The 14,260-nt window shown below is 34.2% G+C and overlaps 2 protein-coding genes across 2 annotated transcripts in view; both read right to left on the reverse strand.

Annotated features, from left to right (window-relative positions):
* The window catches only part of LOC145664138 (sideroflexin-2-like), a 96,405-nt gene extending 89,319 nt beyond the window's left edge, over positions 1–7,086 (reverse strand). The window contains exon 1 of the mRNA XM_081730573.1: positions 6,866–7,086. Coding sequence (XP_081586699.1) covers positions 6,866–7,086 — 221 coding nt within the window. The remainder of the gene's footprint in view (positions 1–6,865) is intronic.
* Positions 7,087–9,098: 2,012 nt separating this feature from the next.
* LOC145664210 (uncharacterized) lies at positions 9,099–10,058 on the reverse strand. Its single transcript, XM_081730701.1, has one exon. The coding sequence runs from the start codon at positions 10,056–10,058 to the stop codon at positions 9,099–9,101; it is 960 nt and encodes a 319-aa protein (XP_081586827.1).
* Positions 10,059–14,260: the final 4,202 nt, after the last annotated feature.

The following is a 14,260-nucleotide window of genomic DNA, read 5'->3' on the forward strand; positions in this document are numbered from 1 at the left end:
TAATGTATCCCAAAGTTGGAGTTTCTCAAAACTAAATAAAATTCTTACCTACAAACATACTGTTCTCGAGCAATAAAAATCAAATCAAATTTCATATGAGCATGTATCATGTGTCCAGTTTAGTTAATATTTTACAAGTATGTAAGAGAAAACCAATATTATTACGCATAATAGAGATATTGTCATCTAATAATTGGTAACTAATACGTTGCTCGAATGAGGTATATCCAATATATACAGTATAAGGGTAAGTTATTAATAAATGGGTATATCAGTTATTCAAAATGTCGTCCCTGTGCTTGGACACAGGCTCGTAAACGACGCGGCCAATCATTAATGGCAACACATACTATATATGTTATTTCAGCCACTTCTTCCACTATAGCAGACTTCAAGCAGTCCACAGTCATGTGAAGTTTAGTACACACTTTCTCCTCCAAATAGGACCTGGTCTTATAGTCAAGAGGATTGGATGAGGGTCACCTGTGTCGTCTTCGCGTTGTGAGCTGCTGGAACACCAAAGGCTTATTTTTGAACATAGCAGTGACAAGTGGTTACACTGTCTTGTCGGGAATGTCCTCCTGGTACACTTTGGCCCCCGTTATCACATCTTTTGGTAAAAAAAATGGACGTCAGTGGAACCTAGGTACCACACACACATACCCAAACCATCACTAATGCAGGGTGATTTCCTCGCTGTTCGGGGAACTTGTGAACAAGTTGCAACACTGATTGTACCATACATCATAATATTCTACCTGTTGAAGTGTTTTTCAGTTGTGAAAATTTTCTCATCTGTAAACAAAATTTGTCGAAGCTTGTTATCCGCGTACTTTGATCTGTCACAACTCTTTTCAGTGATGATCGCGACATGTTCATTTGCAGGGCCATGAGTTTCTGCTGGAACGGATTTCGAGCAATTCTAGCCTTCCCTGCCTTAATGACACCTGGTGTCGTAACGGAGTGAGCTCTACCAGTGTGAGGCTTATCCTCGACAGACGATATATCGTTGTTCCATAACATCGCTGTATGGTGCGATAAAATGAAATTTCTGTTATGTTTAGTTTCTGCAGTAACTTGAAGATGGTTGTCGGAGGGTGTCCGCACGTGTGTAGAACCAAAACTGCAATGCGATCTTCCTTTTTTTTAAAAATCCACTCCATCTTTTAACTCTGCAAGAAACAAAGGTCAATAATGGTGTTGAAAGTTTGGGTTTCACAACAATGCTAGATTATTTTCATATCATTTCTAACTACTGGTATTTTTCGTACATGTTTGGGACAAAACTTTTGACCAGCCTGTGTATATCAGATTATGACACAACGAGTTTTGAATAAAATCTTGGGGCAATGGTGGCTCAGTAGTGGTAGAGCGCTTACCTCCGGTGCATGGGGTACCTGGTTCGATTCATGCCCAAGTGAGTTTTAGTGGACAACATAATGTCCGTGGGCTTTCTCGGAATATTATTATTTCCTCCCACTTTCTCATTCCGCCAATTCTTCCATCATCATTCACTTGCCTAAATCATCCGTCTCCCTTAACCTTATAGGTATAATGGCGTTAAACTGAAAGACTGAATAACCTTTTAGGAAATTATTTCATTATTATTATCTGCAAAATTTGAAGGAACCAATGTAGAATAAAAGTAATTACTCTCCATGTCAACAACTCATAGGTATATTGAGTACAATGCTTGTGTAATTTTGTACAAAAACGTTCGGTTTTTATCGCAATAAATAAATAAAATCGACATCATGATAAAAATTGGCCCATTTGAATTTGGATTCTCTCTAAAATCTTTCCAACTAAGAGTCTATGTACTATGCGTCGCTTGTCCATCGAACGACATATCTGGCTTGTCTAAGAAATCTCGATTTAGTTATTCGTATTGCATTCCTTGAATCGATCCAGTTAATTATGTTCTTTGATTGCGTTTCACTACTAAATATTTGGTTATAATATGTGGAATAATGGTATAAAATATAAGAAGAAGAATGCAGTCAGCACTGGGTCGTAATTGCCGGTCTATAACTCATACCTTAGAGAAGAAAATTATACTGCATCTTGGAATAAAATGTTTCTGCTCTCTAAATGCAGTGTTTAGGGGGTGCGATCATAAGAGTATCAGGCAGAAATCTCTCTCAATTGTCATATAAGAAATTGTGAGTATCTCCTTTCGTGTTGGCAATGTTCAACGATAACTGTGCAATAGAATACGTGGTGACGACAGGAAAGTCATCTCTGCAGAACACCCTCTTTGTTATGTAAGCCTACGTATTACATAGATTCTCCGTAAATCCAAATGTCCTTCCCAGGCTTGTTTTCTCTTGCTCATAGCTACTCCACTCGGCTCATAGATTTTGCGCAGTGTTGGGTACTTTCCAATTCAAACGTTATGACAGAACATTCCAGAACTAAAGTTACAGCTCAACTGTGGTATTGAGTGCATTAAATAATGTATATGCATTATTCTTCAACTTGACTCAGATATTTAATTGTGGAAACTCTTTATCTATAATTACCTCACAAAAGAGACGGAAATTTTAAGAAATCGTAGTAAAATTACTTTTTAAAAACATAAACTCAATTCGGAGACTTTATACTAGCCCCTAAGCTACCGACTAAAGACGCAACGCCATTTCTGATTTGTGATCAATTGATTTATATTATTTTTCCTGTTCACATAAAAATAAACATTAAGTTTCTGATTTCATTGGTTGGTCATGCTTATGTAAATGTCACTTGCCTACTCACATTTGATTTATTTAAATGTATGTAATACCACTTAAAAAAAAATAAAACTAACATAAGATCAATAGTTTACGAAGACCTATGGCTAGATAGCGAACGTGTGTACAATCCGCGGCAAAAAAACCTGCAACATGAGGATGTATGTTTATTGTGAAACTACGCCTAACAGCACAGGGAATGAACATAACGTCTAAGTGGAACGAATCACGTCAGGATAAACCTCGGCCTCCTCCCGTGCACACTTATTTTGGAGCAAAAGACTTCGTCATTTCACAATAAACTTATATCCTCATGTTACAGGTTTTTTTTGCCGCGGATTGTACAATGATGAAACAAGTCACGAACTTCGTGAACACGGACCTGGAAGACCCAGAGACAGTCAGCGCCATGACCTACCAGGCCCGGTGATTTGGACAGAACTATGACCCGATGTGATCAGCTCTGATCCGCAGAGATATATGACCCGAAGGACCCGGGTAGACCCATTACCCGAAGTAAACCTAGTATGGAAGCTTGTAGCCAGGATTTTGTTAAGGTAGAAGGACACAGATAAATGTTCTTATCTCTCTCTCAAATGCATATAATTCTTCTTTAACCGAGTTGTTTCCGCACTTGGTACGAATGGTTCTGGGTTTGATTCTCGTTAGAGACTCAAGATTTTCGATGTTGAGGCAATTAAGAGATGCTTACAAAAAAAATTACGAAGTGCAGTCCAGAATGCTAAAAATAACAGCTTAGTAACTACAGTTATTTTAATAATAATAATAATAATAATAATAATAATAATAATAATAATAATAATAATAATAATAATAATAATAATAATAATAATAATTATTATTATTATTATTATTATTATTATTATTATTATTATTATTATTATTATTAGTATTATTATTATTATTGTTGTTGTTGTTGTTGTTGTTGTTGTTGTTGTTGTTGTTGTTTTGAAGTACCTTGATATAGGATAAACATTTATGAAAAAATTAGATTCTTTGGAGATGGTCAAGTGACACTTGCTTGATCACTTAAAATGGATTGACTCCGAAGACATATTTAGAAATTGACAGAGGGGTGGAGAAGCGTTGGTGCTAAAGAAGTTGTAGGGTGGCAACAATTTTTGCTCCCTCTCTAGTCTAGTGCACGAACTTTGACACTGTTTCTTTTTTCCGCTGTCACAGTACCTTCCGTTCCGAGAACATGCATCATCAGAAAAAATCAAAGTGAAGGTAATGACGTACAAGTGTTAAAATATGGATTTTAAAGTAACAGCCTCACAAGTTCAGGCCTAAAGTAGCGTGCCCGATAAACTCTTCCTGTGATAATTTCTGTTATTTGTCATCTTTTGACAAATATGGAATCTAGTAATAGGTTCGGACACGACAATTATATGACAAATTCGCACTGTCTATAGCTCACGCTAAAGAAAAGATTTAATTACGTACTTTTAAAGTTGAGAAATAAAGAGGGTAGAGAGTACTTTATTAATAACGAACCGAAATAGGCAAAAATTCTGTACATGTTAATGTATGACTGTATCGAAAAACTCATGAATCTCTCGAAAAGATGCTGTGTCAGTTTTATATATATATATATATATATATATATATATATATAGCCGGAGTCATAAGGGAAGCTACTAATGCAATTCTAACGAACATAATTCCGGTTTCATTGCTTTTTCACTAAATATAAATTTTCTTTTGCTTGTTGTTTGCTGTGTGTGTGCCAAGGATTGCAATGAAAGATAATTACATGGTTTTCGACAGAGCTACCGCGTCAGAATCACAAAAAATATAAGTTACTTGTTTTCCTTATAAGGGATCGTCAAGTTTAATCGACATGTAAAACTTGTCGTTTAGAATGTAAAATATACCATGAGCCCCAATAGTGTTTTGTTAATTATTCTTGTAGGGTATGTTCAAAAATGGGAATACCAAACCAATACACGTGAAATTATATCTGAAATATTCAAGACACGATATCTTGATAAAGAAATGTCACACCTAGAGTCAAGCAAAGGAATGTTCGAGCTCGAACAGTGAACATTATTAATCTATATATATAAAAGAGAACGTACAAATCCTTTGTTAGCTCATCACGCTAATACGGCTGAACCAATTTCTTTCATTTTTGGGGGGTTATTAAGATTTGGACCCTAGATGGTTTTTATCATATCACTTTAATTTTCAATTACCAGTGTCTTGAGATAATTGACCATTCAAGTGTCCATAACGTAGAAATCCTTTGTTAGCTCATCATAGCTAAATCTAACCGTATTTATATGCAACCCACATGACCGTGTCACTCGGCGGGTTAACATAAATGACAGGCGATATAATGTTAACATTTACTGCAATCTTCTATGGTTTTTATCATATCACTTGAAAGCGAAAAAGTAAAAATTATCTAAGTAACAAAGTTTATTGCGTTCCGGGGTGACCCCAGCGAAGCGGGGTGAACGCTGCTAGTAAACTATAAAATTCAACAGTAATGCTGTAGATCTGATATTTCGGTTGCTTCTGAGTCACACGTCTGTTCGAGTCATTAAGTTTGTCCAGGTCTGAGAAACGAGACTCAGACCCGGACAAAAGTTGTGACCCAAGTGACCAGGCGACCCATGACCCACTCCATCACTGATCAGCTAAGTAATGCGTGGTTAGAAAACCAACTGTCAATGTCATTATTCGAGGTTTTCTAGACCAAGTTCGTTAACTTGTGATTCAAATAGCTCTCCACCTCCCACGATACATGTTTGTCTTAACACTGAAAATTTTGCCTACAACAGGAGCAGGGGCGGATCCAGAGGGGGGCGATCGCCCCCCCCCCACAAGAGGAAACTTTCTTATTTTATTTATTTATTTATTTATTTATTTATTTTATTTTGCACCTATTACAGGGCATAAACCCCAATTACAATAGGCTTACAAAAAGTAAAATATAAAAATTTCGTAAATGGAACAAAAATACATAGATTCAAACAAAATAAGTAAATAAAAGTTACAATAAGAGAAAAGAAAAGGAGAGAACTCCATACCTTCTTTACAAGTTATCTCCATTAACATGGGATTTCATAATCCAAAATAATAATATAAATACATACATTCACATGCACATACATACACACACACACACACACACACTTACACATATATAGATTCATACAAACATACATACACACACACATATATATATACATATATATACATGTATACATATAAGTACACATGCATACATACACATACAAACATACATACATATACATAGAGTATTTCTAAGAAAAACAGAGAATGTGTTAATATATACTAAAACTAAATGAAATCATAATGATTAACTAGCGAGTCTAGGATTTTGTACGCAAAAATTCATATTAATGTAAAACCTAAAAAGAAAACATCATATTGTTTATTACCCTTGGAACCACCAGGACATTTCATTATAAAACAGTAACATCATCTATTCAAGGATTACAGAGTCAATATTCTATTTGTTTCCTTAAACTCGACCAAATTTGATAATTTTCTTTACTATGTTGATATACATGCGAAAAGGCATCGCAAAATCTACATCTGTATTCATTTTTATAATATTATTATATCTTTTACATAATCTAATTACAGGAGAATTCGAATGAGCTACTGAATATGATCTTTTACAGCAAAACGGAGGTCTCATTCGTAGAGATTTGTTGTTGATATTAAAATAAAACAATTTGAGAAACTCTGGATTATCGATTATTCCATTTACAGACTTATGGAGGAAAGCAAGTTCCATAAAATGCCTTCTATCACACAAAGATATGAAGTCAAACTTTTTTAGCAACGCTGAATAAGATACATTTTCTTTGTACGATGATCTTTTATATGTTTTATAGTACAAGTATCTCAAAAATTTATTTTGTACTCTTTCAATTTTCTTATTGATAGACTTATAAAAAGGTGTCCAAATTATAGATGCATACTCCAACTTACTACGAATGAGGCTATTGAATAAAATCTTAAGCGCTTGCATATTTGTAAATTCTTTCGTACTTCTGATTAAAAATCCCAATGATTTATATCCGTCATTTATTATTTTTAAAATGTGTGTATTAAAGCACAATTTATTGTCTAACCTTACACCCAGATCATTTACTTCTTTAACTCTTTGAATAGCTTCTTTGTTCAGCGTATATTCAAAATGGAGTGGATTATGTTTTCTAGAAAAAGTTATAACTAAGCACTTCTTCACATTAAAATGTAGTTTATTTAAAATGCTCCACCTATAACACTCATCCAAATCCTCCTGCAATTGCAAAGCATCATTGTGGGTCTTTATCTCCTTATACAATTTCATATCGTCCGCAAACATTAAACAATTAGAATGTTTTATTACTGCCGGTAGGTCATTAATAAACAACAAAAAGAGCAGAGGTCCAAGGTTCGATCCTTGAGGTATGCCAGAATTAACTTCGTACAATTGAGAACTGACTTGATTAAATATCACAAATTGTTTACGGCCTTTTAAGTACGATGAAATTAATATTAAAAGGTTATCTGATAAACCAAAAGCTGATAACTTTTTAAGCAATATGTCATGATCTAATTTATCAAAGGCTTTAGCGAAATCTGTATAGATGGCATCTACATTATTCTTGCTATCAAGTGAATCAGAGAGATATTGAGTAAAATTAATTAAGTTAGTTACTGTAGATCTCCTGGAATAAAATCCATGCTGGTATATAGATAAATAAGATTTCACATGATTATATATTTTAGCATAAAGAATCTGTTCAAATATTTTAGACGGAGTAGAAATTAATGATATCGGTCTATAGTTTTCAACTTCAGATGGATTACCTTTTTTGTGAATTGGGCGGATTTTACTAATCTTCCAAGTTTCAGGGAAAACTTGTGTTCTTAATATAAGATTATAAATATAACACAATGGTTTCATCAATACTTCGCCACAGCCTTTGAATATATAAACTGGTATTAAATCAGGTCCCGAGGATTTTGATGGTTTCAACTTTCTAATTGCTTTTACATAATCCTCTTCAGTAACAAAATTTATATTCAAGCATTGGGATACCTTCAAGTTAACCGAATCGGTTATATTATAATTAGCAGGATCTTGAGAATATACACTTTTAAAGTATTCAGCAAAACCATTGGAAATACAATTGTTGGTATCTAGAGATTGTTTTCGATAGGTCATATTACTAGTTGCTAATTTATTTTCTTTTTTGTTGTTGATAAAGTTCCAAAAGGTTTTCGGATTTGTATTTATCAGATTTTCAGTTTGAAAAATATACGATTTATGTGCCTTATCCATAATACTTTTTAATTTTCTACGCAATTCCTTAAATTTGTTTAGATTATAATCTGAATGCAGTTTTCGTTTTCTATAATATTCTTTCTCTTTTAAAACATTAATTATTTCTGTAGTAAACCAGCATGGATATGAATGTTTCTTATGTAACGTCCTCTTTGGAACATATGTATCAATAATATTGTTGAAAATATTATAGAAACAATCTAGAGCATTATTAACATCCTTATTTATAATTAGTCTATTCCAATTTTCCCTCTGTAGTCCCTTGTATAAGTTATAAAAGTCTGCTTTCGCATAATTGTATACAGTGATCGGACTACAGTTGATTTTCTTAACTTGCTCCTTGATATAAAATTGACAAGTAAGAGAAGGATGATGTTTATCTTCTTTTACAAAAGGACACATATTATGGCTTACTGCAATACCACTCTTCACATTAGATAACACTAAATCCAAAGTTTTGTTATAATCGTTTTTTATAGAGTTATATGATTGTAAATTATATAAAGACAAAAAATTTGCTAATGAGATACAAACAGATCCACCCTGCATAAAGTTATAAGAAGAATCTGTAACTGACGGAATATTGAAATCACCAACGATAATCATTTCATGATATTGAATATTTTGTATGCCCTCAACAATGCTAAAAAAATCATGATATTTATCAATTTTAGAATTGGGTGGAAAATATACCGATATTAAGTAGTAAAGTTTGCCACCCATTACCAATTTGAGACAAACCACTTCCATATCTTCAATATCCATTATCAAACTTTCAACATGTATTTCATTTGATACTGCAACAAGAACACCCCCTCCCGTTCTATTAGGTCTGTCTTGTCTAAATACATTATATCTATTATCGATAAATTCACTATTGTAAATATTGTCACACAGCCAAGTTTCAGTTAAGATAATGATCTTAAAGTTTGCTGCAGCGATACCTATATATAATTCCCTTAATTTTGTTTTTAAACCTCTTACATTCTGATAATTCAATGTTATACAATGCGTATCATCAACCATTTAGCTCACAGCAAACTTTTGACCTCGTCTACAGTATTTAGAGTGTATACATAGGTATCACTTTCCTTCTTTTTCAATTTTATGTTTCCCGCATTGTCGATCCAAAGAAAATCAAAGTTTTTCTCTTTCTTAACTTTCCTGGCTTCACTAAATACAATTCTTCTATTTAATGACAGACTTTGGTTGACGTAGATAGTTCCCCCTACAGAAAATCCTATATCTTTACAACTCAAGTTTCTTTTAACTTTTCTTTTCTTGAGGAAACTATCCTTATCAAATCGTCTAACAAACTTTACAATTATACCTGGGTTAGGCTGGCTTGGTGACTTTTTCAACCTATGGCAAACATCTATCATGTCATCCTTGATGTTTAAATCTAAAGCATTACCAACTTTTTTAACCAAGCTAGTGACATCCTCATTAGGAAGAAGAGGGATACCGTGAATCTCTACAGTATTTCGTCTACTGTATTGATCTATTTCATCAATCTGTAATTGTAATTTATCAACCTGTTTTTTTAGAGTTAAATTTTCGTTTTTGAGTTCATCAATTACTATCATACACTTCTTTAATTCTTCACTTTGAGTTTTTAAAGCTTTTGCGTTTTCGTCCAGTTTTTCATGAGCTAAGTTAAGAGATTTGTTTAAGTCCTCTTCAAGTTGTTTATGAGACTGCTTTAGGTTGTCGGTATCTTTCTTGATGGAGAGTAATAATTGGTACATGTCACTTAACGAGGGAAGATTTTCGGTAGTTTCCAAAGGGGTTTCACTTGTCATAGACCTACGACGCACTTTCTCGCAGTTTTTGCATCGCCAAATTTGATCCATAGAGCGAAGATACTTCACGTCTTTTTCATTTAAATTTACGCAAGAACTATGATAAATACTACCACATTCCCCACATTGTACTTTCTGGTTAATGTCTTGTCGAGGTACGACTTTTCCACACCCTTCACAAATTCCCATTTCGATACGAATGAGCAGATAAGTTTTGTGCCCACTAAAAGTTTAATTAAAATGTCGATTTTTGGTAGTATCTTTATCACTGTTCGAAATCTATTTTATAAGCTTAGTAACTTTCTGATCACATTACAAGTTATTATTATATACGATCTGGTATCACTGATATATAATTGTGAGTTTCCAATACTGCTCGTACAAGAGTTTGCAATACTGTTTACGGTTTGTTTACCTTCTATCGAAGTATTATTTTGTCACTTTTTTTGACTAACTAATTAAATACAACAAAGATTAAGTGTTCACTATTGACTGGAGTACTTACATTTCAGTTCCTAATATCTTCTTGTTACCAAAAATCAAAATTAACACTAGAATACACGAAAATATCGGGCACAAAACTGCACTCACATTGCGATTTCTTCTTCTTCTTCTTCTTTTATATATAAATAAACCCATCCATAACAAGTTTGGAGCTCTTAAAAGTAGCAGTATTACCGCCGACCGCCCCCCCAGAAGTCCGTCCTGGATCCGCCCCTGAACAGGAGTACATCACCCGCGTGCTAACCACCCGGCTGCATAAATTTAGTATTACTTAAATTTATTAAGTTGTGAAACAGAATGAAAACTGCCTGGAACCAGAATTTTAACATTATCCTTCATATCAAGACAAAGGGAATATTTCCTCAAATAAATTAATTTACTAAAAGCTAATCTTTATATGGACCTGGAATCTTGTCCCTGTAAAAGGTCAAGAACTTTTTTCTATCGGAAGAACAGTAATTGACATGTGCAAGTGCATATATATGTAATGAAACTATTAATGTTTAGTACTTTTACGTGGGATCTTAATTCTAACTCTTCTATTAATTCGTTTTAAATCTTTTAACTTCCAGCTTTCAATACACACTTTTGAACTGTATGGAAAATAAACTGGCTATCCTATCTCTGTTCTACTGATTTTGTGGCCTACGTACGATCCACGTTTGTTAACTACGTTAGTGTCTGACTTCAATGTGAACTTCAAACATGAAAAATAATAATAATAATAATAATAAATAAATATGTCGGTAATAGCATTAATGTCGACGGCTTAAAGGATAATTGGAACCAATGAAATACACGTTATTTGTAATGAAATAATCAGTGAATTATGAAATTAAAATCAGGAGAAACACCTCGGAAAAAACAAACTCACTAGTCGGTCCATCATGAGTTCCGATGGCACGAGTTGAGATCGAAGTTGTGATTATACTCTCCAGAGATCAGCGTCCCATTACATTTTACCTATAATTGATTCTGCACATGAGCTACATGTGGTTATGTAGTATAAATAATTGAACTTGCCGAAATACCTATAGAAGTGCGACAACGAGAGGTCCCGGATTCGATTCCCGGTGAGGCCACTCGGTCGAAAAAGTGTACAACGCTTTTTCAGGCCAGCCACCCTGAATGAGGTTTTCCTCATTCACACCAGGCAATGCCGGGCTGATACCTAACTTATAGGTCCCAGGCCGCTTCCTTCGTTCCCCAATACTTTCTTCCTTCCCTTTCCCCGGATAGTATGCTCGCCGAGGGACGTCATCCCTCAAAACGTGACGGGCTAAATGGCCTTAGATGCTGAAAGCCCAGAAATCTAAAATCCTAAATCCTAATCCATTTACTATACTCCCTCTTAACAGCTGAAAACTTTCACCGTGTTTTCATAAATTTCATATTATACAATACAAAGAGCGGCACAATACATTAAGGTTAGTCTAAAGGGATGAAATAGTGTCGTCAGAAAGAAGTACAATTTTACGTTCGCAGGGGGCATAGCTTTCAGTTTTTACGAAACTTACAAAAATAGATGGCAGTGTTGTCGAACCCAATTTGGAAGATTGAGTTAGAAGTTTACCTCCCCTTCTTTATTTTTTTCTTCGCGAAGGATGGGGCAGAGGGTGTGGGATGTCGTTTGTCTGCGACCTTCGTAGGAATTTTCTTTTTCGATATTTCCATCCCTCTAAGTAACCTGACACCACTGACCACTGTCCAGTAATCTGCAGCTTGTACGGAAGAGGAGTTTGAAGCTATAATCGTTCCATTTCTGGTAAAGAACGCTGAAGAGCGAAAATGCTGATTGCTGAGAACACTTTTTTTTTTCGGTATTTGCAGTAAGATTGCTTGTCTTTTTTCACTTGATACTGGACTTGCAATGAAATATATTTGCTCAGCACAGATTTAATCAAAGATGTCATGACAACTCAAATTGAACACAAGAACCTCCAGTGGCGTACACACAACGTTATAAAGAGGAGTTCAGGCACACAAGTTCATATCGTATACCATTGATCTGTACAATATATTAACGGGTAAAGTACAAAAATTTGAATTCTTTATCCAGCATAGGAGTTTTGAAATGCGTTACTCCTTTAATCCTTCATGTACTATCGGTGTGGAGTCATAACGCTATTTAGCGATGAAGACAATATAAGAAAAAGAGAGAGAAATGGAAAATAATTTTAACGACAAGATTAGCAAGAGAGAGTAGTGTTGTATTTACGAAGATACAATAATTATTATCAAATATTTGGAATTAATGAAAGAAGTGGCTGAATTATTAGTCCATTTTAGAGTGGCATCTCATTTACGAAATATCAATATATAAATTATAGCAAATCACTTCGTAGATAAATATTTTATTAGCTTCCCCACAATATTACGTTATTTTCCATGGAAAGGAGTAGTATACACTTTGGGGTGAGTTTTCTTCTGACGTATTAATAGTTTTCCGAAAACGTTTATTATGATTTTGTTCATATTTTGTACGTAATATTCCAGTATTAAATGCAGCATGTCCTTATTTAATTTTAAAAATCGATTTGGGTTTGAAGTTTTGTGTTTTTCGTTCTTATGCAACAATGCAACTTAGAAATTATAAAGGACGGAACCAACTATTAATTCCGAACCACAAGCGGGGCTTGAGTGCTGCGTGCGCACTACTAGTGCAGTAGTTCTCAAAGTGGGGTCCACGGACCTCTGGGGGTCAGTGGGATCTAGCCAGGGGGTCCGCGACGCCTAAAAATTGAAACGTGTTGTAATAAAATGGAACTCACACCTGTTGGGCAAGAAGTATTTTTTTTCATTCACTAAAACAGTTACTAAAAAGAAAGCAATTAGAAATTATACCTACGTGTGTAAGTTTAAATGTTTTCCTACTTTACTAAATTTCTGCCCTGAGGCTGGTCAACGGTTATATAGGACTACTTCAAGTGGGAGAAATTTCTTCTTTGTTAGGGCACTTTTTCAAGAGCAGTTGTACATTAACTGTACGATGCTTCGGAATTTCATGGATTTCATCTTCAAGTGGCGGAAGGTTCGCAGCACTACCACCAATTCCAGAATTTTTTTTAAAAAAAGTAAATGTTAGTCATTTCTATGCTTATAAACATCAATCCTCCCCCAATTCAGGTATTAAAAAAAAACTACGAGAAACCTCTCCCAAAATATGTTCCTACATCCGCCACTGCGAGTAACTTTTGACTCACATTGGTTTGTGTGTGCGCTGTCAGTATGAAGAGTTGTCTGAAAAGGCATTGCAACATTTGATGCCTTTCCCTAACACTTACTTATGCAAGCAGATCTTTTAACTTATTTGCAGTATCAAAACTTTAAAGCGAAATCGTCTTAATGTGGAATCGGACCTAAGATTGGTGGTGACAAAAATCATTCCACATAGTGAGGTGGAAAATTTTCTGCTATATTTTTCCGGAAAATTTTCCGTTCTTAACAAATATCAGTGATCAAGTAACAATTCCTCAGTATTCATTGAATTCATGTATAGAAATGTTAAAAAGTGAAAGATTGTTTAAAAAATCTGAAAATTTTTATGGCTCAGACAATTTTCAGTACTATGTAGGAACAAGTGAAACAATTTTTCATGAATCGAAATATTTTCTGTCTTATATTGAAAAATTGAAGAAATTTATGTCGGAAAATTTTTATCATTTTGAAGCAAAAAGTAAAACAATTTTTTGTCAATCGGAAAGTTTTATTGTTCTGTAGAAACAGGTGAAAGGAATTTTCATAGATCGGAAAATTTTCATCACGATGTAGAAACAAGTGGAAAAAACTTTTCTTAAGCCAGATAATTTTGAATATTATGTATAGTGATGTTAGGTGGAAAACTTTCCACTATATTTAACTGCACATAGAGCTACAAAATTGAATTT

This window comes from Thermobia domestica, chromosome 1, assembly GCF_964235325.1.
Source record: "Thermobia domestica chromosome 1, izTheDome1.hap1.1, whole genome shotgun sequence".
NCBI lineage: Eukaryota > Metazoa > Arthropoda > Insecta > Zygentoma > Lepismatidae > Thermobia > Thermobia domestica.

Coding starts and splice junctions, on each gene's coding strand:
- LOC145664210 (XM_081730701.1), bottom strand. CDS start 10,058: ATGGGAATTTGTGAAGGGTGTGGAAAAGTCGTACCTCGACAAGACATT.